The 27105-nt window shown below is 34.6% G+C and overlaps 2 protein-coding genes across 2 annotated transcripts; both read right to left on the reverse strand.

Annotated features, from left to right (window-relative positions):
- Window positions 1–17337: 17337 nt before the first annotated feature.
- On the reverse strand, window positions 17338–19277 carry LOC143585105 (uncharacterized). Its single transcript, XM_077066971.1, has 2 exons — window positions 18665–19277; window positions 17338–17534 (listed from the first exon to the last, which is right to left on the reverse strand). Exons 1-2 carry the CDS (start codon window positions 19236–19238, stop codon window positions 17338–17340), a joined length of 771 nt encoding a protein of 256 aa, XP_076923086.1. The 5' UTR covers window positions 19239–19277.
- Window positions 19278–21681: 2404 nt separating this feature from the next.
- Window positions 21682–25296, reverse strand: LOC143585093 (DEAD-box ATP-dependent RNA helicase 37-like). The gene is made up of 6 exons (XM_077066963.1): window positions 24485–25296; window positions 24288–24371; window positions 23937–24179; window positions 23696–23863; window positions 22474–22587; window positions 21682–22392 (listed from the first exon to the last, which is right to left on the reverse strand). Exons 1-6 carry the CDS (start codon window positions 25220–25222, stop codon window positions 21889–21891), a joined length of 1851 nt encoding a protein of 616 aa, XP_076923078.1. The 5' UTR covers window positions 25223–25296; the 3' UTR covers window positions 21682–21888.
- Between the last annotated feature and the right edge of the window lie 1809 nt (window positions 25297–27105).

Raw genomic sequence — 27105 nt, forward strand, 5'->3', positions numbered from 1 at the left:
ATAATAAACGAAACGGCTAGTTGGGTGAAAGCGACTAGCATAAACCGACTTGCGAGTTGGTAACAAACTAACTTACCTTACGTGTGAAGGCAGCAGGACCGGGCTAATATAAAATTGCTAGCGAATCGATCACTGAACTCACAGGTGAGTTTCACAACCCCTTTTTACTGTTTTATTGCTTTTAACTAGGGGGAGAAACATACGCAACTGCTGTTATATACGATAGTTAGAAACAAAACAACCGATCCTTATACGAACTTGAGTTGAACTATGTAGTGTTATAAGTCCCTTGCTTGCATAATATAACCATTAGCTAACGGAGTTAGCCACAGGAATATACGAATAGTACTATTGACGTTGACATTTCCCCCCATTTTAGGTTAGTCGCTCTAACCTCCGATATTGCATCGAAACAGGGTGCGTATATTCCATCTGTGAGATTTGAACAGGGCAAAAATGATATAAGTCGTGGTTTGGTTATAGGCTCATGGGTCGTATATTAATTCGTAGAATTTGCGCACTCTACGGAGGATTACCGTATTTGTTTCAATAAATTATCGTATACTTGTTTGTGAACTGATTCAACGTTTTATAAACAACGTGATTTTACTTCGAGTCTTAAAACTTGTGGACTCACCAACCATTGTGTTGACATTTTAAATTGTATGTTTCTTTCAGGGAATTAACAAGCTTGTAAGGAAATCATGGAATCGGGACCTCGATGTATAATTAGGATACCTACTTTGGAGGGATTTCAGTTGTATAACCTGATTGATATCTGGGTCATATACGAGAAATCTCTTATTATGTATAATTATTTTGTTAAAAACATTTCGTGGGTTGTAAAACTCTTTTGAAAACTAATGGTATCCTAATACTACTATGTTTGTGATAATCATATGCTTATGGTATACATGACGTCATGCGCTCGCGTTTCCGCCTTGGTGGGGTGTGACAGTAACACAAACAAAAAACAAAACAGATTCCTCTTTTACTCAACGAAGAACAAGCCCTAATTTCTTTAGACGAAGAACAAACCCTAATTTCTCGACGATTGAACTCCGATGGGTGATAACATCAACATCGGCTTCAAGACTGGTGGGAAATTTGATGTCAATCCTCCAAGATTAAGGTATGTTGGGGGAAAAAGAACATCATTAGGTTAGATGTTGATAAGCTTTCGTATTTTGAGCTACTAGTTTATGCAATGGATTATGGTTCATATGTAAAGAAAGAAGATCTGTTCTTGTATTGCTTGATACCTGGTGATGGTTGGGTTAAACTGTTAGATAGTGATGGAGTAGTAAATGAGATGGCATCTTTGGTTGGAGCTGATGAAAGGTTAGTTATATACGTTCAAACTGAAAAGCTAAGGAAACCGAAACCACAGCCAAGTAACCTTGAATCCCAGCCCACTACCCCTCAAGCCCAGCCAACTAACACTGAAGCCCAACCCATTATTCAGCCCAATAACCCTCAAGCCCAGCCAACTAACACTGAAGCCCAACCCACTACCCAACCCATTATTCAGCCCACTAGCCCTCTATCTCATCCAACAGTGCATACTAACCTTCAATCCTAGCCAACCATTTCTGTAACACAAACTGGATATTGCTTGAGCCCTGGGAGGTACAGCAAACTTACAGCAAGAAAACAAGTAGGCATCACCAAGGCTAATGCAAGAAGACAGTTAACTCCAACTACCAAATTTGAACTACCACCAACTATAAATACTTCACCACCAATTGATAGTAGCTCAGATAAGTCAGATGAAGATTGTGATGATTCTGATGATGAGTCTTACAATGTAAATTTGGATGATGATGGATCTGATGATGAAGAACTGAGAGAGTCAACTGTTGCAAGAAAACAAGTACGTGAAGAGGTTGTTGCAACCCAAAAGAAGGTGCTTGAGGAGTGTTTGAAAGAATCTGGAGATGCTGGTAAATTGGGTGAGGACTGCTTGAAAGGAGGTGCTGATGCAGGGCCCTCATATTAAGATACATATAGTAGTTATGAGGATTCAGATGGTGATGTTAACTCACCTGGAGAGAGTGAAGATGATAACATCAGAGGTAACAAGTACAGATAAGATGTTCCAGTTGTAGGTAACCAAACTAAGTGGGACAATTTCAAGTGGGTTGTTGGAATAAGGTTCCCTAGTAGGGATGCTTTTAAAGATGCTGTTAGGAAATATGCTGTGACAAATGGTAGAAATCTATTCATTAGTGACAGTAACAAGAACAGAGGCGGGAGATTAGGTATCAAGTGTGTGGAAGGGTGTCCATTTAGTTTGTATTGTTCATTTCATAAGGGCAAAAGTTGTTATATTTTTAAAGGAGTAAAGGGCAAGCACAACTGCCAAAGGAACATGATAAGGAATAGGCAATTGACTTCTACCTTCATTGCTAATGAGTTTTTACCAATGTTCAAGACAAAACCAAATTGGTCTGCTAAAGACATTCAAACAGCTGTTAGAGAAAAGTATAAGGTGATCATAAATAAATGGATGGCTTATAACGCCAAAAGGAATGCTTATAAGAAGCTTCATGGGTCCATGAGGGACCATTACAGCAAACTTGCATAATACATAGCAGCTTTAAGGAATGCTAACCCAAGTTCAACATTTGAACTCCTAACTGCCCCACCAGGGTTCCTAAGGGAGGATTCAGATGCATCTTCATCATTGGAGTCTTTCTTCAGGTACAATTTCATTTTCATCATTAGATAGTAATAAATTATTAAATTCATCTTGATCATTAGAGTTTATTTTTCAGGTTGTTTGTGTATTTTGATGGTTTGAAGAAGGGATTCCTAACAGGTTGTAGGAAGGTTTTATGCCTAGATGGGTGTTTTCTTAAAACCTTTCTAGGAGGTATTTTACTGGCTGTTGTAGGTAGGGATGCAAATAACCAGATGTATCCTGTAGCATGGGCTGTTGTTGAAGGTGAAAATAATGACAGTTGGGAGTGGTTTATGGATGAGCTGAGGAAATGTCTAGAAGTTAGTGATGGTGGAAAGGGTTGGAAACTAATCTCAGACCAACAAAAGGTATATCTATATTTTAGGTATGTTAGTTGTCACATTTACATAGACATTCTAACATTTATAATGATATGATAGGGATTTGTTAATGCTGTACATTTGGTGTGGAAGAATGCTGAACACAGAAACTGTGCAAGGCATATCTTTGCAAACTGGCATAAACAGTACAAGGGTGAAGAGTTTAAGGAAGTTTACTGGAGGGCTTGTAGGGCTTATACTGAAGCTGATTACAATGTTGCTATCAAGGATATGTTAGAGTTGTCACCTGATGCAATGGAAGCTTATGTCAAACAGAACCCTAAATGTTTTTCAAGGTGTTTTCTTGACACTCATACAAAATGTGATGTAATAGTCAACAACATGGCAGAGACCTTCAATGGAACCATAGTTCAGGCAAGATCTAAGCATATCATTAACATGTTAAAGGATATTAGGGTTTCAGTAATGAGTAGGCTGACTATAAGGTACACAGAAATGTTAAAGAAAGATGTGATTGTGTGTCCTAGGTGCAAAAGAAGCTTGATAAAGAGAAAAATTGGGCCCATAAATGTAAAGTATTCCCATCATCCCCTACTATGTTTCAAGTAAGTGATTTTGATGATGTTTTAGTGGATATAGGTAACAAAACATGTAATTGCAGAAGGTGGGAATTATCTGGTATACCATGAAAGCATGTATGTGCAGTAGCAAGTTTTATTAAAAGGAATTCTGAAGAGTTTGTTCATGAAAGTTACCTTAAGGAGCAATACTTGAAGTCTTATCAGTTCACAATTCCACCTTTGCCTAGTGAAAAGTATTGGCCAGTTGTATATTATCCTCTTGACCCACCTGCCTGGACGACCAGAGAAAAACCGAAAGAGAGATCCACATGAAGATCCCAAGAGACCAGGAAAGTTGACAAAGCATGGAGTTGAGATGAAATGTAGTTATTGCAAGTCAACATTACACAACATAAGAAAATGCCCTGAAAAGGCTAACGGTAAAGCGATTGTTGAAGGTGGTGGTGTTAAAAGTTCAAGGGGAAGGCCAAAGGGGAGGTCAACCAAAGCTTTTGAAAAGTCAACTCAAGCTTCTGAAAAGTTAACTCAAGTTTCAGAAAAGTCAACTCAGGTAACACAACAGTTATCAGGTTCTAAGAGGCCAAGGGGGTTGCCAAAAGGAATGTTCTATCAAGCAAAGAAAAAGTCAACTCAAGCTTCCCAAAAATCAACTCAACCAGACCAGTCAAGTCAACCACAACACTCAACTGCTTCTAAAAGGACAAGGGGAAGCACAAAGGGGAAGGCCAAAGTGAATGATGCTTGATGGTAGGAAGATCTCATGTTTTTTGGTTTGATGAATGAAACTTATGGTTTTTAAACCTTTAAATGTATTTTGTTAAACTTAGCTTTTGAACAACTATGTATGATGGTAAACTTATTTTATGTGTTTGATGAAATTGTGTATGCATATCATGTTTGTAGTTTGTTTTACATTTTGTTAAACTTAGAATTTTGTTTGTTTAGATCGGGCCTTGAATAGTTACAGCAGGATGTGTTTATTCTGGTTACAACATGGTCATTTCATTTAGGGTCAAAATGGTCATTTATGAACATGTCATGCATGTCAAGAATGCGTTTGGTCAAAAAAGTTTGGATAGATTGTGGATATTTGGCCAGATTGTGCATGTTTGCAGCAGATACTTGGTCAAATTATCAAAATTGTGTACAGCAGATGTTATCTCAATTGTAGTATAGCATGTGTATGTTTATAGATTGTGGACATTTGTTAGCCAGATTGTGGACATTTATCTCAAATGTTTGTTAAAGTTTGGTCAAAAATGTTTGCCAGATTGTGTATGTTTGCAGCAGATGCTTGGCCTATGTCATGTATATAGGGTCAAATGGTCATTAATGGGCATTATGCTTATAGGGTCAAAATGGTCATTAATGCCCATGTTTGGTCAACTTATTGCAGCTGCATAAGTATGTTTGTTTAAATTGCAGCAACAGATATGCTTATAGGGTCACAATGGTCATTAATGGCCATTATGCTTATAAGGTCAAAATGGTCAATAATGCACATGTTTGGTCAACTTATTGTAGCAACATAAGTTTGTTTGTTTAAATTGCAGCAGCAGATTATGCTTATAGGGTCAAAATGGCCATTTATGTTGTCTTTGTTCCAAGTGGTCATTTATATGCAAAGGTGTATTGGTTTATTCAAGAAAAACCAAGGTTTTTAACTTTCATTGCAGCTTTCATTTATACACTCATGAATTACTGGTTTTTAACCTGTTGTTTGACTTTTTATTAATGTTTTTTTTAAGAGCAGTTTGACTTTTTGTATATGATGACTGACTTGTTTTTTTACAATCAAAATTAGGGGAAAATGCAATAAAATAAGATTAGATTAACAACTAAGATTTCATAACAAAGATTAGATTAACAACTAGGATTCCATAACAAAGGTTCCATACATTAACATTACTAACAAAGATTCCATAGATTGCCATTAACATATATTTCACATATGTAATATCAACCATATAGCTATAACAACGACTACTAAACCTAAAACACATATAGTCTTCCAATTGGACTTCATTGACAACTGTTGTTTCAGGTTCCTAATCTCTTCTTGCAAAATAATGATCTGCAGCTTCAAATTCTCTATCTTCAGTTCTTCAAATTCTGGATCTTTTCTTATATTGCAGTTGCATTGTCCACGTTGCTTCAAGAATTCATCAATTTCTTTTTTCCACATGAAGAATTTACAATCTTCGTTCTACTCATAAAATCAATTCAACCTAATCAGATTTGTAATTAAAAGCATGATACGTAAATAATCGTACTTACTGGCCATAAAGGGCAACCATAAAACTCATCCCCATTTCGAACACTTCTACGTCCAGCAACTCTAGGAATTGCAAGGATATCATGATTGCAATAGACATTTCCATCAACATCTAGCTTAAACCTTTTAGGGTTTTTTTTGCCACGAGATGAAGAAGTGGATGATGAGCTCAATTCCATCTATCGATTGTTGTTCAATTGATCGATTTGGTGTTTTAGGGTTCTTCAATTCATCTGATTTGTGTTTTAGGGTTCAAATGGTAATAACCACGAGCCGGAACTGGTTAAATAAAGTGCCAATTGACACCTAAGATCTTAATACACAGTCAGCGGCCACGTAATCTGCCACGTAAGAAGTTTTTTGACAGCTGGGATGGCCACGTCAGCAAATCACTAACGGAGTTAACATCCGTTAGTCACGGCCCGTTTAAAACAAATACATCAATAGTTGGGACGGTCAGCAGGCAAGTGTAAAGTTGGGACTGATATTTACCAATAGGCCATAGTTGGGATTATTTAAAAACTAATATTCCTTAATATAAAAAAGGTTTTAGTCATAATATGAGTAAGGGACCCCTACGCATGAGGAGAGAAAATCAGACAAAGCGGACAGCACACAAAAAGAAAGAAACAAGAAGAGGAAGGCCGTTGGTTCAAGTAGAGAGCATCCGGGTTTAACACCTACTCATCCAAACATTCTTATTATTCGGTTTGAATTTATTGTTTTCATCATGAATTCATTATTTGAACCTATTTATTTTCTTTTGCCCTTGAATATGGTTGTTTGTTAAACCCTTAGACCGTCTAGGCTTTATGATGAACTTTTGTTGACGTCTGATCTTGGTTTGGATTTTGTTTTGTTATGGTTTATGATTAAGTAAGAGGTTTATTGTTATTTATTCGATGCATATTTGTGCTTAGGATTGTTTGACGAGTTTTATTGTTTCATAGTTTCCTTGGTGATTGTCTGTCATATGATAGGATTCTGTTATGTCATCTACTATGTGGTTTTGACTAGTTTATGGTTGATTTGCAATAAAGCCATAGGAACAATATTAATAAATCAAATAGCCCTAAGTGTACTGCTAACCTAAATAGTTGAGAGTTGATAGATTATATGATAAGTCTTGGTTGTTTAAGATTGCTAGATTTAGTTCTTCGTAAGGAGTCCGTCTAGGTTTGATTTTTCAGCCTTGTTTATCTAGTCAAATGAATACTTTAAACCACCTTTGATTTTCGCGCTGTAAGTTAGGATTTCTTATAGAGGTACTTGTCATAAAATAATTAGCGACCGTAAGCGAGTCTAATTAAGCTAGTGTTTTTAAGAACTTAATAGAAATCCATAGGTGTCTTCTTAATAAGGGTCAGGGGTCCTGTTTGGGTTTTCTTTTAAGCGTCTATTTTACGATCCCAATTCCATAACAAGCATTTTCCAACTAATTGATAATTGATACATTAGGGATTCTAGCCTAGGTGGTTGCTTGTCATCATTTGAATTAAGTCTAGGTTTAAGTCATCTTTAAGTCTTAGTGATTAATTTAATATTAGTTTTTTAGTAAAGCCTCCCAATACTAATAAATAAATAGTCGTGTCTGTAGTTAATTCTAAATTTAGCTAGTTAACGTAATTTAAAGAGTCATGTGGGTTCGATATCCGGACTTACTTAGCTGTACTAGAGTCGATCGGTTCACTTGCCGGTTAGTAGTTTTAGTTAAGCTAAGAGTCTAGAATTATTACTTAGTGTCTAGATTAGCGTTTATTTAGTTAATAAATTAATAACTACTTTTAGCACATCAGTGGTTGATATGCATTAAAACCATAGAAACAATAATAATTAATACAAGTAGACCTAAGTATGCAATTAATCTAAAAAATTGTAAGGTGATAGATTATTTGATAGGCCTATGTTGATTGATATTGCTAGATTTATTTCTTCGTAAGGAGTCCATATATGTTTGATTTATCAGATTTGTCTATTGAGTCGTTTGATTTTCGCGCTGTAAGGTATGATTTCGTTTAAAGGTACTCGTTCATAACTTATTGGACAACCGTAATGAAGTCTAATATAAAAACCGATGTTTTAAGAACTTAATAGAAATCCATAGGTGTCTTCTTGAGAAGGGTCGGGGTCCTGTTCGGGTTTTCTTTAAAGTGTTATTTTATGATCTCAAATCCATAACAAGCATTTCCCGATTAATTGATAACTGAAACTTTAGGTATTTTAGCCTATGCGGTTTTTCATCGTCATCTGATACAAATTAGTCAAATTGTCTTGTGTCCATTTTACTTATTTTTCTTAATTAGTTTAAATATAGTTTTCAGTAACACCCCCCCCCCCCCCCTAATAAATATAAAATTAAATAGTTGTGTTTGTAGTTGAGTCTAATTTAGTTAATTTACGTAATTAAAAGAGTCTCGTGGGTTCGATATCCAAACTTACTAAACTGTACTAGAGTCGACCGGTACACTTGTTGGTTGGTAGTTTTAGTTAAATCTAAGACTCTATAATTTATTATTTAGTGTATACATTAACGTATTTTTATATAACTACTTTTAGCACATCAAGTTTTTGACGCCTTTGTCGGGGACTCTTGGCGATTGCATTTATTAGCTTTGATTATCCTCATTTGCTATATCCGTGCTATTTGTTTTGTTTTTTCTTTGAGTCGTAGGAGTCTAATTTTAAGTTTAGTTTATTATATTTTTATTTTTTTGTTTTATTTTAGTGTTTTATAGAGCCTACTTATTTGGTCTTGTGTGTTTTTCAGGTTTATGCCACATCTTCGGTCACAAGGACCACCGCCAAGAAATCTTGGACCTACTCTATTGAAGTCTGAGGTTAGTACTAGTTTAGGTTTACCATTTGCATATAATAAGCCTTAGATTTTGATTCATCACCTAAGTCATCACCGCAAAGTTCACCACCGTCAAGCCCTGGAATTTTTCCAGAAAACTAAATAGCCGATAACAACCAAACCGTATGCCAGCAAGCATTCGAGGGTTTCACCGGAAATCACTCTCCCATTATCGTTCCCGAATTCGTTAACCCAAACTCATGGCAGATCCCATCGTACATCATGACCACCATTACTCATGGTTACTTTCATGGGCGTGAAGATGAAGATGCATAGACACACATCTCCCGTCTCAACCGTATTCTCAAGACATTCAACTTGCAAGGTGCTACAGAAAATGTCACACCCCAACCTAAGGTGAAAATGTTGGGGCGTGATCCGATTGCTCACAGCTCGAAGATACTATCATAATTATAAATGACAATATTTAATTAATTATTTTATTCAATTAATACACACAATAATCAAATACAACAAAACCATTCAAATAAATAAGTACAATCATTTAAATTCAAGTTTGTCTTTAATATAACCCTAAGGTCTTTCTAAGTGTCCATCCTTCAACTCAGACAACCTGCATATGCGTAGAAAATGGAGTTTTGACAACTAACATGTTTAGTGAGTTTATCACCAAGTTTTGAAACCAAAAATAATGTTAATATAATAAATAAGAAAAACGTAATAAATGCGGTAATAAAATCAAACCATAAACAAATAGATTGTCGATTAAACCATTGCCAAGCGAATCGGGCGCCAGTAAATCAACCATAAAGTTCTTGCTTCGACAATTCAAAAGTCGGAGAAGGTTTTTTACTAATGAATCGATAGTCAAACTCATTCCATACAGTATCTTTTACTCTGAGCAAATAAATATAATAAGACCGTTGCCAAGCGAATCGGGCGGTGGTCAATAGAATGAGAACCCTCTCCAAGGGTATATGTCAAACGATTACATACAAATCCAAATAAGCACATAACAAGTAGATTTGATTAATCACACACAATTACGCGTTTGCTATTTTTGATATATATGTATAAATATGTATATATGTAGTATGATATACGCATATGTCCCCAAAACGTTTTAGAAAACTGAGTAAAATAAGGGAATGATAAAACTCACCTTAGATTAAATGCAAGAGAGTATAATTAAGAATAAACGAGTAAACGGATAAGCGAGTCGTCCAATACATGTCAAACGAGATAACAGATCAGAACCTAAAACTTTGTGATATGAAACTATAAATAAAAACGAACTAAATGCCGCTAGAATCAATCAAAACGGATGGGTATAACTCTAGTTATGTTGAATTAAACGTTTAAGCGAGCTGGTACTGACCAGAATCCGAACAGCGAGCCGGAAGTCGGGTTTTAGGAAGTAGCCTTAAAATTTCGTTACGAGAATAAAAGTCTTATGGACCAAACGTTGAATCCGAGCAGAAGTATGAGAAAATGGATAGTCAAACTTGTTGATTATTTTGCCCTTTAACGAGTTTTAAGCGAATTAACCAGTCAACACCCTTCAACCACCAAAATTGATTGAAGATTAATTACTATGAAATGTATATGAATGATTCCTATGTTTACAACTTACCCAGAAAGTGAAAGGATCAAGAGAAACGATGAGTCAAAGGTCGGTGCATAAGCAAAGTCAACCGAATAAGCGTGTATCTTCAACAATAATGCAAAAACCGAAGGATTTATGAGGAGAAGAGGCAAGTGACGGCTAAAGGAGGTGAATTAGGGTTTAGGGATGATTTGTGGTAAAGAATATACGATATGTTTATATAGGGTTCACTAAAACGAACTAAATATGGTAACTTACTTGTTTTAGAACTAAATGGGCCTTTAATGATTAAATTAATATTATAACCAATAAATTTCGTTCTTGATCAAGGGGTTGTGTTTATGGACATGTATTTTAGTTATATTAGTTTTCTTGGGGCTTAAAACACTCGATTATGTCCTAAAATAAGCGATTTCGGGCCAAAAACGAACTAGGGAACGATTTTAAACAAAACGATCTGAACAGCTTGCCCATAGCTCCACGCGGTGGGGGAGGGCCTTCTCACCACGTGGTGCTCCGGCCTCCTAAGGTGGAGTTTCATATTTGACAGTTTTGGTCCTTGTGGTTTGACAATTGGATAATTAATGAATCTTTTATGCATAAATTAAGAATTGAACATCTTTTAAAGTATGAAGAGCCTAAAGTGAACATATGGAAACTTAATTACTCATAAACATTTGATTTTTATTAATAACAAAGATCTAAAATGTTTCCAGTCGGGTTAATCATAAACGAATACGGGTTTGGAAAAGCCGAAATGTTACAGTCTCCCCTACTTTAGGGAATTTCGACCCGAAATTAGGGAAAACCAAAACATCATCGCTTTGAAAACAATTTAAACTTTAAAGGAAAATATCATAACATAGAACTTCTAATAACCGAAGCAACGCCTTAAATGACAATCCGATAAAGGCACATATATATAGGATGTACCAGCGGCGTATCCATCATGTCCTTATCATCTCATCATTCGTATCTTTACCCAAGCTACCTTAGGTTCTAAATCATGACACACAATTGTACGTATTATGTTTTCAATGCGAGGTCTTGAATAATTATGTTCCGGACCATAATTACTCTTATCGTCGGATGGTATGTATAACTCGTGTCATCATGTGGGTTATAAAACATTTAAAACCATCATTTTGAAATAAACAAATGTTTTGATAACTTCAAATTTTTATAAATTCAAGAGATACCTAATAAATGTTCGAGTTGGATTACTAATACCGTGTAATTTCTAAAACATATTTTATAGCAAAGTTACAAATTTTAGAGTTTGGAATGGATTTCTTGAAACAGACATTTGAAGTGAATTATGATGATCGGGAATAAGCCAAGAGTTGAATATGAAGTTAACCGTGATAGATAAAGGAACTCATGAGATGATATGTGCAAAGGATTAATTTATAACAATTCTTAAGATAATTTATAATATGTGAAATCTGTAAAGATCGTATTCATTAGGAAGAAATTCTTATGATCGAGAGCATAAGTTTAAACAAGGATTTTGGTGAGTCGAGTTTAGTTAGTTGAGAACTTATGAGATTTAAATAGAAGTTAATATAAAGTTTATAGCTTTTCAAGTTGCGATTTTTGAGATGAGGTTAATTCGATTTTATAATAAAATATTATAATAATTAGTAAATAATAATTGAAATATTAATGAAAATGCGAAAATGTACGTATTCAAATAAATCGTTAATAGATTAAATTGGGAAGCGGATATTCCCGAATCATCGAGATAGTCCTATTCCAATTAAATCTTTAAAATTAGATAAATTATAAGGTAGATAATTGAAGATATTAAATTAGATTAAATTTGGGAATTCGTGGATTTTTTATTTTCCTTTTCACAAAATTGTTATATTTATTAGGAAATATGTAAATTGAATTATCGATAATGGAAATTTAAGTAAATAACAAATTTTTAAATTAATTACGATAACAAAAATAAGATGTGAAACATTTAATAAAAATGAGATAAATGCGAGACTAGAAATGTATGAATCACCATGACTATTCTAACAACTACAAATTTATCATTTAAAACGTTCAAAATTTTCAAGGTGTATCAAAACTCAAAGTATGGAGTTGAAATATTTATGAAACAACGTTTAGTTTCAAATAACAAACTTAATCAATAAATAAAGTGAGTGATGAGTTTTTAATGGAGATTTATCAAAAAAATCAATTTTAAGGGTAAAAATTTAATTAATGGAAAATTTAATTTAATAATGAGAATTAAATTTGGATGATGAAAAATTTAGTTTAATATCGATAAAATTTGCAATATGAATTTTAATAATAAAGACTTATGGAAAGTAAGTTGTGAAAAGTAACATGAGGAAAAACAAGAGCTAATAAAATATTTATAGTATAAAATTAAGGGTAAGAATTTAAATGCACTTAGAAATTTATAGTTTGATAATATGGATTTAAATATGAAAAGATGATTTAAATAATATTTTAACGGATATGAGTTAGTGTAAGATTTCTTGTTCGGTGTATTTTAGTTTTGTCGAGATTGGCGGTCGTTTTGATTAACGAAATACATCAGCAAACTCCTTGTCGATTCTAGTAGTTGAACGGAAATCACGAGAAGCAGATGAACGACGTTGATTATGATGATTGATTCCTAGGAAAGACATTCTATGAGGACCAACAATGAAATTGTATAAGATGATGGGTAAGTTGTGGAAATGAGTTGATGTGAGATAATAGGGATGCGTCCGTATATGTATGTATATAAATTAGTGCTAGTGAATACTCGAGGACGAGTCAGGATTTAAAATAATATGCATAAGTTTGAAGCATTTAAGTTAATGAACAATGTTTACAAAATTTTCCAAGAATAAAATAACCAAGTATATCAAACGAGTTGACCTCCCATGAGCTTTCCATGGCAATTTGATTGGCCTAACTAAATAAAGCAACATAAAGTTTGTGAATTGGCCTCCCATGAGCGTTCCATGGCAATTTATTGGCCCAATTTAAATAACGAGTAAATGACAATTGAGTTGGTCAGCTCATGAGCGTGTACATGGCGTTTAACTGACCCAACTAATTAACGAATTATCAAATCAATGGAGTTGGTCGGACCATGAGCGTTACATGGCATTTAACCAACCCAACTAAATATCGAATCAACGAATCAAATACAAGTAGTTGGTGTATCTCGGGAACCACCCCAGACGATACGTTCCAACCCAAAAATCAAAGCGAAAATGGTTTAAGAAGTGGATAGTTGGAGTGCCCATGGATTTACATGGATTTTCACCCAACTAAGCATTTAAAATAATTTAAAAACACAATTTGAAAGTATAACCATTTAGCCGGTTATGTTTACCACGCAACCATTTAGCCGATTACGGGTACCACTTAAAGTTATGGTTGTACGAAATTTGTCATACCCCATGCTTCAAGGTGAAAACGCAAAAACAAAACACGGAAATTCTTAAGGAATTTCCCACAATAAAAGGCAATCTACTAAAAATAAGAGGATTTAAAAATATTTTGAAAGTGAGGCATAACCTCGGAATTCGTGTGTGTGTGCAATAAATAAATAAAATACAATACAATAAATAAATTAATCTAATTAAGCTATAAACAATTAAATAGCACATAAAGCAGTTCAGATAAGCACGTATAGGGTTCCTAACATATGTCTAGGACAATTTCTAACGACCTATCTTATAACTTTCGGCTCTGATACCAATCTGTCACACCCCAACATAAGGCGGAAATGTCGGGGCGTGATCCGATTGCTCACAGCTCGAAGATACAATCATAATTATAAATGACAATATCTAATTAATTATTTTATTCAAATAATACACACAATAATCAAATACAACAAAACCATTCAAATAAATAAGTACAATCATTTAAATTCAAGTTTGTCTTCAATATAACCCTAAGGTCTTTCGAAGTGTCCAGTCAACACTTGTTGATTATTTTGCCCTTTAACGAGTTTTAAGCGAATTAACCACACCCTTCAACCACCGAAATTGATTGAAGATTAATGACTAGGAAATGTATATGAATGATTCCTATGTTTACAACTTACCCGGAAAGTGAAAGAATCAAGAGAAACGATGAGTCAAAGGTCGGTGCATAAGCAAAGTCAACCGAATAAGCGTATATCTTCAACAATAATGCAAAAACCGAAGGATTTATGAGGAGAAGAGGCAAGTGACGGCTAAAGGAGGTGAATTGAGGTGAATTAGGGTTTAGGGATGATTTGTGGTAGAGAATATATGATATGTTTATATAGGGTTCACTAAAACGAACTAAATATGGTAACTTACTTGTTTTAGAACCAAATGGGCCTTCAATGATTAAATTAATATTATAACTAGTAAATTTTGTTCTTGATCAAGGGGTTGTGTTTATGGACATGTATTTTAGTTATATTAGTTTTCTTGGGGCTTAAAACACTCGATTATGTCCTAAAATAAGCGATTTCGGGCCAAAAACGAACTAGGAAACGATTTTAAACAAAACGATTTGAACAGCTTGCCCATAGCTCCACGGGGTGGGGGAGGGCCTTCTCACCACGTGGTGCTCCGGCCTCCTAAAGTGGAGTTTCATATTTGACAGTTTTGGTCCTTGTGGTTTGAGAATTGGATAATTAATGAATCTTTTATGCATAAATCAAGAATTGAACATCTTTTAAAGTATGAAGGGCCTAAAGTGAACATATGAAACTTAATTACTCATAAACATTTGATTTTTATTAATAACAAAGATCTAAAATGTTTCCGGTCGGGTTAAACGTAAACGAATACGGGTTTTGAAAATCCGAAATGTTACAGAAAATGCTATATTTTTTCACTTTTTCCCATTTTCACTTGCAGGACGGGCTGACACTTGGCTCGACTTGCAACCAGCCGGCGCATTCACCACTTGGGAGGCACTTCGATCCGCCTTTATTAAAAAAACTTTCCGCCTTCCAAGCATCATGTCTTCGTGATCAAATCCATTATTTCCACATGGAGCCGGACGAGCCGTACTACCAAGCTTAGGAGCAATTCCAAAATCTTTTATCTCATTGTACTCAGCACCACTCCTTGGGCCCTCGTTAAGAAATTCTATAACGGTCTAGATTATGAAACAAAGCCCAATTCGATACGTCAGCCGAAGGTCAACTTATGGAAAACAAGAACGTAGCCGAGTGTAATGATCTTTTCGAGAGTTTTGCCTAGTCTGAGTATACGCAAAAGCCACTTAGCAGAAATTCTACTCCTGTCACTAGTTCATCCTCATCCGTTCGAGGTGTGCACCAGGTCACTCTAGATACTAGTGTGGCTGCTGCTCTAGAAAGCTTAAGCCATGAGATGAGAGAGCTTAAAGCTAAGGTAGAAAAATATGAGTTGTGTAGAAGGGGCATGGTACTTTAGAGTGTCGTTGATGAGTTAGGAGCAAATAGAGTTCATAGAGGGGAAGAATAGGGTTCCAAATGTGTGTAATGGAAATAATAATTCAAACTGGAACAACTATAAACAATTATTATAACTGTAATTGGCGTTCTTCCGGTGCACCCCCCCTGGTTTCCAATGAAATCTAAATCCTAACCGAGAGCAGAATCAATCGTTTAGTGGGGGTCTGAGTTCGAGTAGTGGGCAAGGTGTGAATAGTGAGCAAGATTTACTAGTGGAATGGGGAGACTAAAGGATTAACATGAATAATATATTAAAACCGATTGTAACCCTCAAGTTTCATACTTAAATTGTGTGTCATGTGTTTTGCAGGTGTTGCTTTCCATTTGCTCTATGTTGACCAACCCGGATCCTGGCAGCATTACGAATCCTGAAGTCACTCTCTTGTACAGAACAGACAAATCCTTGTATGAAGCAACTGCTCATCAATGGACACCGATGCACGCTACGGGGGACTGCTCACAGTTGGAAGAATAAAAGCTGTTGGTTTTGCAGTTTTAATTATGGATTGTCTGTCTGTCTCAATGAAGAAATGGTTATTTTAAGTCGGTGTAATATTATGAAATGGTGTTAAGATTGTTTCGGTTTGTGTAATGTTATGTTGTTGTCATAGTACTCTTTACTTTGAATTAAATGACGGGGGTAAAACTGAAAATACGTGCATGATGTCGGGAGGAAATACAGAGAAAATACAAAATCTCTTGTAACACAAAAGCATGCCCAAGTTACATACAGGCTGCTGTTGTGGACATGAGAATTATCAAGTTTATAAGGAATGATTTTTCTTCAAGTTATATACTATTAGAGATATTTCTAGAAAATTTACACATCAACATGGTTATGTCATATATGTGTTTCCTAAAAGATTCAGTTCTTATAACAGCAATCACCATAATAATGATTCGAATGAATTTATTAACATGTTACATGTATTACTTTTAGTTTTATTATTTATTGAGCGTAACCAATGCTATAAATGTATGCTCTTTTGTGCACTCTTTTTTTCTAATATCAGCATAGTGGGACCCACCTAACCTAACCTGTGAGACCCACCCAGCGACCACCACTTCAGTTTCAGTTTCAACTAGAGATGAACAAAACTACCGGCATAGCCCTAGTAGGTGAAGCAAACCGGTTTAGGCTTGCAAGTTCAGTCAAACTCAAGGTCGGCTCATTTAATAAATGAGACCCAATTTAGCCTCAAGCTTGTCGAAGCTCGGCTCGATTCGATTTTTAGCCTGCCGGTTCCAAGTAGCTCATAAGCAGCTTGGCTCTTTTACACTCGTGTTTTCAGCTTGGCTCGGCTCAGCTCATTTATTGAATGAGATCAAATACATGCAAAGTTGTTGATTTGACACGTTAAAGATAAAACGTAACTTCTAACTGTTTGCTTAAAGTGGCTTGTAAAACACCAAAACTTCCCTAATGGAACAAGTATTTAATCCACAGCATAATTATCCTAATACATTAGTAAATTTCCACTCTTCAGAAAGTAAAAACCTGAACTGTTTAAATCATCAACTCATATAGCAAACCTTACACAGTCGGCTTGACCCACACCAGATCATAATCTCAACGTGAGCTGAATCAACCAACTACTTCGTATGCTCTAACACAGCAACGTAATAACCAGGTTGGTCAACAAAGTCAACCACTGCAAACGAATGCTGAGACGCAACACTCTCTAGCGACGCTTTATCAGGCAAGTCCGAAACTATAACATCTGAGTACTCTGTTTTCTGCTTCGCAAGCATTTCTCTTCCTTTTGTATGACTTATCACAATTCTTGCACCTGCTCAACGGTTAAACACGGTCAATCTCGATTAAACTACCACTTTAATGTTCAAAGGTCAACATAGTCAAGACTCAAGAATAGTGTTTAACGGGCCAAAATAGGGTGATAGGGTCGGGTTGAAATGGGTTGACCTGCTATCAGTTTTTTGTACATATGTCATAAATAGTTAAAAGAGTTAATTATGATTCCAATACTAAAATGTTACTATTAAAATTAAAACATTCTGATGAAATGAATTAGAAGGTTTAAATATAGACATGCTTCAACCTCTTTGACCCCAACCCTTTTAAAATAAATTTGTCGATTTTACCCGTTTTAGATAGAACTCCTGACCTCACATATTTTTAAATAAACAGGTCAAAATACTTAACTTATTTTCATGTCTTAATTAGATTCTTGCAGCAACATGAATATATATATATATATATATATATATATATATATAGGCTAAGTATAAAATGAAAACCCACTTGAGTTGTGAAAACTCTAGAAACCCATTCTCAACCACATGTTTTTAATTAATGTTTAAATCTTGTGGTCCACAATTAAAGTGAATAAAAAATGTAAATGTAAATATAAATATAACTTTTTCTCTCCTGAAAACATATATAAAAATTAGTAAAAAAATGTTAAAAAATAGCAAAACATTTTTTTTTGATGTTTCGATATTTTGTATTATAAGTTACAACATATATTACATGTAACAAAAAAAAAACGATGTTACATAGGGTTTTCGCGGGTTTTCACAACTCAAGTGGGTTTTCATTTTAACCTTACCCTATATATATATATATATATATATATATATAATGCAGGACCCTTAATAATAATAATCTAGTTTCATTTATTTATTTCATTTCCTTAAGGTTAAAAAAGTAACTTTTGTAAGGTTCAAAATTCCTATATTTTACTTAAAAGTTAAAATCCAAGTAATAAGAGAATCAGAGTCTTTTCGGTTTTAAATAATCAACTGTTATCAAGTTGTCACCATATTTTGCTTAAAAACTCGAAGAACTTGCATCAAATTCTAAGCTCAAAGTCAACTCATTTGACCAACATTTGACCTCATAATACATTACTAAAACTTATGAGAAAATAGGAATATTCATATTTAAAAAAAAACGTACCTTGCGAGCAGACCTTCGATAATGCACCAAAGATTTGACCAAGGTCAAACGACAAAGCGGGAAGAAAGTAAAGAAACACAACATCAAACGGGGCCCACTTATCAGGAACATAAAGCAACTCTCCTTGCCAGCATTTAACCTTATCATACTTCTCCTTAATGCACGCTAACGCAAACAAAGAATCATGAACAACAAGCAACTGTTTGCAAGAACACGTTTCCACCACTCGATCAACAAACCCTTCGGAACCAGTCGAAATCAGAACCTTCGAATCTTCTCCAACTTTCCCAGCAGATATTATTTTATCAACATTTTGTTTATAAAGTTGATCAGAGTTTATGTCATCTGCATCAAGAAATGACCAATCTTTCTCCACAAAATCTTCGAAGTTGATGACGGAAACGGTTCCTTCGGTTGATTTAAGTGGAGTTAAAGCGGATTGAAATGAAAGTGACGAAAGCCGGTTATTGTTGAAAGAGAATTGTGATAATTGTTTATAGGGTTTATAAGATTTAGGATTGTGGGAAAATGATGGAAGGCACGAGAGGGAAGATGATGAAGATATCGAATTCATGAGGACAGGCTTGAGATATCAACACAATGGTGATGGCATTTCACACAATCTGAGAATATTGCCAAAATAAAATACATGTTAATTAATCTCTTATCATAAAGTATTGAAGCAACTTATCATCCAGATTCCATCAACTTGGGGAGCATGAAACCAAAAGAAATTATCCAAAACCGAATCGAAACAAAAATCAACAATTTGGTTTTATATTTTTTGTAAAAACAGAACTTATGGTTCGGTTTTGGTTTTGCATGTAATTTGAAACAAAAAACCGAACCGAATTTATAGATTTTTACTTTTTATTGCAAGTAATTTATAAGAATTTAATCAAATATGTATTTAAACTATTTTAGCCCAAATTTACAATAATCAATTAGTTATTAATTAACGAAACGAAGTTGGGCCAACTTTTTTTTCAGCCCAAAAGTTCAAGCTCAAATGGCAAAACCGAAGGCGAACTGAACCCAAAACAAAAACCAAAAAACTGAAACCAAAGCTTTGATGACCGACGACCCAAACCAAACCGTACACATCCAGTAGTCAAGGTAAGTGTAAACAAACAGTAAACAACAAAAGTTGAAATTAGTGTTTAGTTACATATTTAGGGCAAAATATAGTTCACTAATTCAGCTTCTAAACAACAGGTTTCAAAAATCAATAAAATTAAAGTAAGATAATCAAAACGACGTCGTCATTTCATCACAGAAAGCCCTAAAATTAACAACTACTCATTCAGAATTACAAACTTTAGAGTAAACATATTAATATAATACTCGAGAAAACAGTGCGGAGGAGTTTACCACCGTAGCACCGCCGTAGGAATCAGTCGCCTGAGCAGCGTTTGAGTTTGAGGATATTATTATTATTATTATCTTCAAAAATGGTAAAACAAATATGGATTTGGTAAGTTACATTTTGATTTTTGGCCCATCGAATTTGTAACATAACCACTTATGATCCACTAACTTTAAAACTTTATAAACATTATACTCATTAATAGTTCTAGTTAGTTATTATGTCCTAAGTCTTACCAATAAACATCCATTTAAAATATAGTAAAAAATTATCAAATTAAATATTATTTGACGGATCAAACTTACCGACTGGTCTTTCTAGTTTTCGCTATTAGACAATGACAAATGAATGAATGAGATAACATGTTAGGCATCTTTGAGCATTGAGTTTGTCATATCGCATCACACCGATCATATAAACAACTTAAAAAATGAGCCAGGTCGTATCTTTGGGGCTAATATTGGTGGAGAAAAACTAATTCCCAAATCCTAAGTGCTTAATACCGCAAGGGCTAATAGTTGAATACACACTTAAAATTTATTTCACATTTGTTTTCGAAGTTACTCCTAGAGTCAAAGAGATTCCAAACTACGCGTTTTCAAGTTGCCCGGCGTCCGTGTGGCCCCTCGTCATTAAAAATGTTCCATTTAGTTGATTTTTATTCGTGAATAATACAAATGTCACAACTAGACAATTATCGGTGACGAATGTCACAGCTTATGATTCGACGGTATTCTTCAAAAAAAAAAAAGGTTCATTGTTATTTGAGAGCTAGTTATAACGAATATCACTTAGAGCGCGTTCGTTTCAAAGAAGTTGTGGGAATTCAAAGGAATTTGAATTAAAATCCCATAACATGGCGTGTTCGTTTTGTTGGAATTGGAATCTTAATTTCCTTTTGATACGTTCGGTTGTCAAGGAATTGGAATTGGAATTGGAATTCAATTCCTTCAAATTCCTTAACTGATGGGATTCTAAATCATTCCAAGATGTGGAGGATTTCAAATGAATTCGTTGGAATCTTTTCTAGATTTTTTTTTAACGAGAACAACGAATAAAATACTTTGGTTTTTTTACTCTTTTTGTTTTCGATTTATATTTTGAGTTACAATTTTTTTATTATTATTTTTGAATATTTTTTTGAGGGGTTTTTGATCTTAATAGAAAACCCCTAAAAAAATCATTAAAAAATCATTAAAAAAAATCATAACACAAAATATAAATAAAAAATAAAAATCTAAAAAAACTAAAATGTTTCCGCCGTTATTCTCGTTAAAAAAAAACTCGATTCCAATTCCTTTGTCAAACAAACACACCAAGAATGAAATTGGATTTCAATTCCTTCAAATTTCAATTCCTATTGGAATGTTCGGATTCCAAATCCTATTCCTTCCAATTCCAAATCCTATACAAATTCCAATTCCAATTCCAATTCCTTTCCATTCCGTGAAACGAACGCGTCCTTATAGATTTCACAAAAATAATCCATGACCAATCTCACGTCATTCTTGAAGTTGACTTGGTTTGTAGAACTAGCACATATAAATCATCATTATATAGCATCCAGCAAAAATGAAAATAGCAAACAGCGTAAATAGATAAATAAAATAAAGCATTTCAGTCATTGTATTCATCATCATCATCATCATCATCTTACCAATCCAACTGATAACAAACTTAAAACATTAGAAATATAATTTAACTCCAGACAAAAATGGGTAAACCCATATACTTTCAAGTATACCAAACCAAAACACATGTCAACACATTAATTATAATCCTTAAATCTCTGCGAAAAATGATAAATATACTGATCAAAATATCAATCAGTACATTTATTTGAAACCGAGTTTAGTAACTAGTCCCAAGCACTCGGTACACCACCACCGCCACTATAGCCACCGCCACCATATCCACCACCACCATAGCTGCCACCACCGCCATAACCACCACCGCCATATCCGCTGCCACCACCATATCCACCGCCACCATATGAGCCTTCCTTTCTAAAGTCGCGGCCACCAAACCGACCTGACCGTCTATTCTTACCACCACCATACGAAGGTCGACTAGCGTAACGAGTAAGCCACGCAGGTACTTCTTGATTAGCTTCTTGGATTAAATCAGCTAACCCTTTTGCTAACGACATATTATTCTCGTTAAAGAAAGCTGTAGCCAAGCCCGTTTTCCCAGCCCGGCCCGTTCGTCCTATCCGGTGCACATAGTCGTCAATATCATTAGGAAGGTCAAAGTTGACCACATGAGAAACATGAGGGATATCGAGACCACGAGCCGCCACATCTGTTGCAACCAGTATCGGTGTGTTTCCGCTTTTAAATGATCTCAGTGCTTGTTCTCTTTCCTGCATAGATTTCAAAAACAATATGTGACTTTTTATAGAAGTCAAATATGCAGAGTTGATCATGTGGAATATCTGACTTACGGGCTGTGATCTGTCACCGTGAATTGTTGTTGCTGGAAACCCGTTACTATAAAGCCAATGTTCAAGTGAATCAGCTCCCTTCTTGGTCTCAACAAATACTAATGTAAGAGGTTGCTGCAAATATTTAAATTTAGGTAAGTTGTAATCATATATTACTAGGTTAATAGCCCGTGTATTACACGGGCTGAAAAATGATATAATGCTAATAAAAAATATTTACATATTTGATACAAATTATAAGTGAAATCAAGCATATAAAACAATTATAATTATTTAAAAAAATCCATAATGCCAAATAATTTAGTAAGGTATAACAATTTCTCATAAATTAATTTATATAATGCATTAATTGTTATATCATTAAATTAAATTACATAATGCTAATTAATAAATATTAAATAGTAATAAATGCATTAATTGTTATATCATTTAACATAAAAAATAATTAAATTGAATGAATGGTAATTAAAAAAATTAGTTAATTAGGTGGAATATGTATACATGGAAATTGATTAGTTGGCATCCCATATGGATGGCATATTTGAAAGCCATGTGGAACATGTATTGCTTTAATATATTAGTTAGATTATGTGTTTAATGTGCAATTATATGGATCTAAATTATATATAATTAAGCTTGTAAACAAACCAAACGAACACGAACAGAGCATGTACAGGTTTAACTTTAACCGAACAAACAGACTTGGGTTTTCCTGTTCGTGGTCATTCGCCAAGAAAATGAACATGTTCGTGTTCCTTTACGCTTGTTTGTTCGTTAGTTAACAGTATAAATTAACGGTTCACGAACAAAACATAACTGTCCATAGATGAACAGTCATAGCTGAGCTAAAACTAGTTAAATGTAATGTGCTGGGACTAAAAAGTTACTAGAAGTATACTAAGTTGTAATGGGCCAGAAAATTTTAAAAGAATATATTAATGAACTAAAAACAAACGGAAACTAATGAACATAAACGAACTTAAACGAACGATCGTAACTGAACAAACATAAAGATTTAAATAAACAAACGTTCACGAACATAAATAAGCCAACAAGACAAGTGTTCATGCTCGTTCGTTTCACTAAATGACAAATTTTATGTCCATGCTCGCTCATTTATTAAATAAACGAACTTCCCGTGGAATGGTTTTCAAACTGTTCACTAAATGTTCAGTTCACTTACAAGCCTATAGATAATAAGTGTTTTATTACTTCATATTACCTTTCCATTAGATCCCGTATCCCTTTGAGCATGAAGAAGATTCATAAGATGGCTTCTTTTATCGCTTTCTTGAACAAATTCCACTCTTTGAACAATTAAATCAGTACTTGAACCAACTCGTCCGACCGTTAAAAATATGTAATTCGAAAGAAAATCAGACGCCAATCTCTACACAACAAACCAAAGTCATATGAAAACAATTATTATTTAACAATTTGAATTGATACTGATGGTAAAGAACCTGAATTTCACGAGGAAATGTGGCACTAAACAACATCGTTTGTCTTTCACCCCGTGGCGGCATATCAGTTTGCTCCACAATCTTTCTAATTTGAGGTTCGAATCCCATATCTAGCATACGATCAGCTTCATCGAGCGCTAAATATCTTATCATTTGTAATGACACTTTTGCCCTTTCCAATAAGTCAACTACTCTTCCAGGAGTTGCCACAAGAATGTCAACTCCTCTCTCCAGTTCTCTTAGCTGACCATGCATCATATGCCATTAAATTCAAGATCAAAATCAATGAGTGATGATATCTTAGTTTAAGAAAAGATATATATAATATAATCAGTTTTCAATATATGTTACCTGTTGATTAATCGGTGCTCCACCATAAACGACCACTACCTTGACACCTGTCTGATAAGCAAATTTTCGAGCTTCCGCATGTATCTGCATGTAACACAACATCATTAGCCTTCTAAATAAAAACATGTCAACATTATATATGAATAAAAATTAACAATGTTAGTCATGACCCATAAATGATAAATTGTAAATCAAACCTGACTCGAGAGCTCTCTAGTAGGAGATAGAATAAGTGCAAGGGGGAAAACAGTCCTAGTGCCACGTGGCTTTTGCATAGGTGTTTGTCTCATAATCCCACTGATAATAGGAAAGCAAAAGGCAGCTGTTTTCCCCGAGCCTGTTTGAGCACACGCCATCAAATCCCGACCCGCTAACGAAATGGGAATTGTGTGACGTTGAACAGGTGTTGGCTTAACATATTTGCATCTCCTAATGTTTAGATTCAAAGCATCTCCCAAATCAATTTCTGCAAACGTATTAACAGGTGGCGGTACGTTTTCCCCGGTCGTTTCCACGGGAATATCCTCATAAGCATCAAAATTGATGCCGTTATTTTCTTGTTCAGATTTAGTTTCCTCAACGGCTTCTATTTCATCATTACCAAATGGATTAGGTTCAAAATCTCTACCACCTCGATTTCCCCAACCACCCCCGCCTCGACCGCCGCCAGTACCGTACCCTGGTCTACCATAATCTGACCTAGGTGCACCCCATCGTGAGCCACTTGTCTGACCACTTTGTCCTAACCTATCACTCATAGGTGGTAGGCTGCCATTAGATATAGCAGGAGCAACCGCTTGCTGAGATGCAGGTGGTTTGTTACGAAGATGAGGTGGTACGTAAGCGGGCTTAGCAGGAGCTGCTGAAGGGGTATTTTCGTAATTATCAGATCCGGAAGCTGCACTTTCTACAACGTCTGCCCAAGAAGTACTCATGATGTATATAATATAACCTCAACCTTACCCAAAATCAATATCTCCAATTCTTAAGAAATGCCAAATATGTTGTTTCAGATCAATCCCTGATGAGATCAAACAAGAAACAAGAGCCAAAAATCAAGAATGTAACAATATAAAGCTTTATCTTTAACATCAAATTACACATCACGTGTTTACCTAAAATTCAATATCTCATGCAAATCAAGTTATTATCCAACAAATTTAAACTACTAAAATGAAAAATGGAATCCGACTGGATGAATACTAGAATCTCAAATACATGAACTGTGGATGACTATAAACAGTTCTTTGGATCAAGAACACAAAAAAATACAGACTTCACCAAAAAGCAAATCAGTAAACTTCTGATAGAGATTTCAAGCGTCTAAACCTTTAAATGCAGAATGACTAGCTCCTAATACGAAGAATCTAATACACATAAGAACAAACTACAAGCCTGATTTCATGAAGGAGAAAAAGAAGCAAGTAAAAAACACAATATCTCATGCAAAATCAAATTATAAATCGCATTTACCTAAAACTCAACATCTCATGCAAAATCAAATAATCATCGAACAAACTTTAAAGTTTAAACTACACTAAAACAGTAAATGCATTTCGATTGATGAATAAGAGTATCTCAAATGCTTGAACTGCATACCTACACGAACTATTAACAGGTCTTCAGATCAGAAACACTAATAAACATACAAATTTTATCTAAAAGCAAACCAATAAACTATTAGTAAATAACAAGTTCAAGCAATTCAAATGCAGAATGATTAGCTCAGAATATAGAGAATCCAATACACATAACAAATTACACACCTGATTTGAATTGTGAAGAAAAAGAAGCAGGCAAGAAATGCATAGCCTTACCTCTTCTGTTGAATTATATATGTGCAAAATCAAGTAACACATCTAGCAAATAAACTACTAAAACAGTTAATGCAATCTGATTGACGAATAAGTGAATCTCAAATACATGAAATGCATATCTAGTTATCTACACAAACTATAAACAAGTCTTCAGATCAGAAACACGAATAAGCATACAGCTCAAAGACAGAGAATCGATACACATAACAACAAACTACATCACACGTTTACCTAAAACTCAACATCTCATGCAAAGCCAAGTAATCATCCAGCAAATTTAAGCTACTAAAACAGTAAACGCGATCCGATTGAACCAATGCTAGAAATCTCAAATGCATGAAATGCACATATCTACACAAACTACAACCAGGCCTTCAGATCAGAAACACTTAAAGAGCATACAAATTTCATCTAAAATTAAATAAATAAACCACAAATGAGTAACAAGTTCAAGCTATTCAAATGCAGAACAATTAGCTCTAAATACACGTTTACCTAAAACTCAACATCTTGTGCAAAATTAAGTAATCATCCAGCAAACCTAACTTCCGATTAGGAACAAGTTGAATCAATTCAAATTCAAATGCAAATTGACTAGATACAAATACAGAGAATCGATACACACAGCAACAAATTACATCACACGTTAACCTAAAACTCAATATCTGGTGCAAAATCAAGTAATCATCCAGCAAATCTAGGCTAGTAAATGCAATCCGATTGAGCGAACACTAGAATCAAGTAATCTCAAATGCATGAAGTGCGTGAATCTAAGCAGGTACGGATTTCATCTAAAAGCACGGCAATAGGCTTCAGATTAAGAGCAAGTTGAATCGATATATACATGCAGAGTGATTAGCTAGAGAGAATCGGATTATTGAGAGATTGATTAGGTTACCTGATATGAAGAAGAAATGGCAAGTGTAAAGAAGAAGCTGCAGAAGAGAAGAAATGAAAAGAAAAGAAAAGAAATTAAGGAGAAAGAAATTAGAAGAAGAAAC

Source organism: Bidens hawaiensis, unplaced genomic scaffold (assembly GCF_021521415.1).
Source record: "Bidens hawaiensis isolate Kalapana, Puna unplaced genomic scaffold, B.hawaiensis_p1.1 tig00033563_1, whole genome shotgun sequence".
Lineage (NCBI taxonomy): Eukaryota > Viridiplantae > Streptophyta > Magnoliopsida > Asterales > Asteraceae > Bidens > Bidens hawaiensis.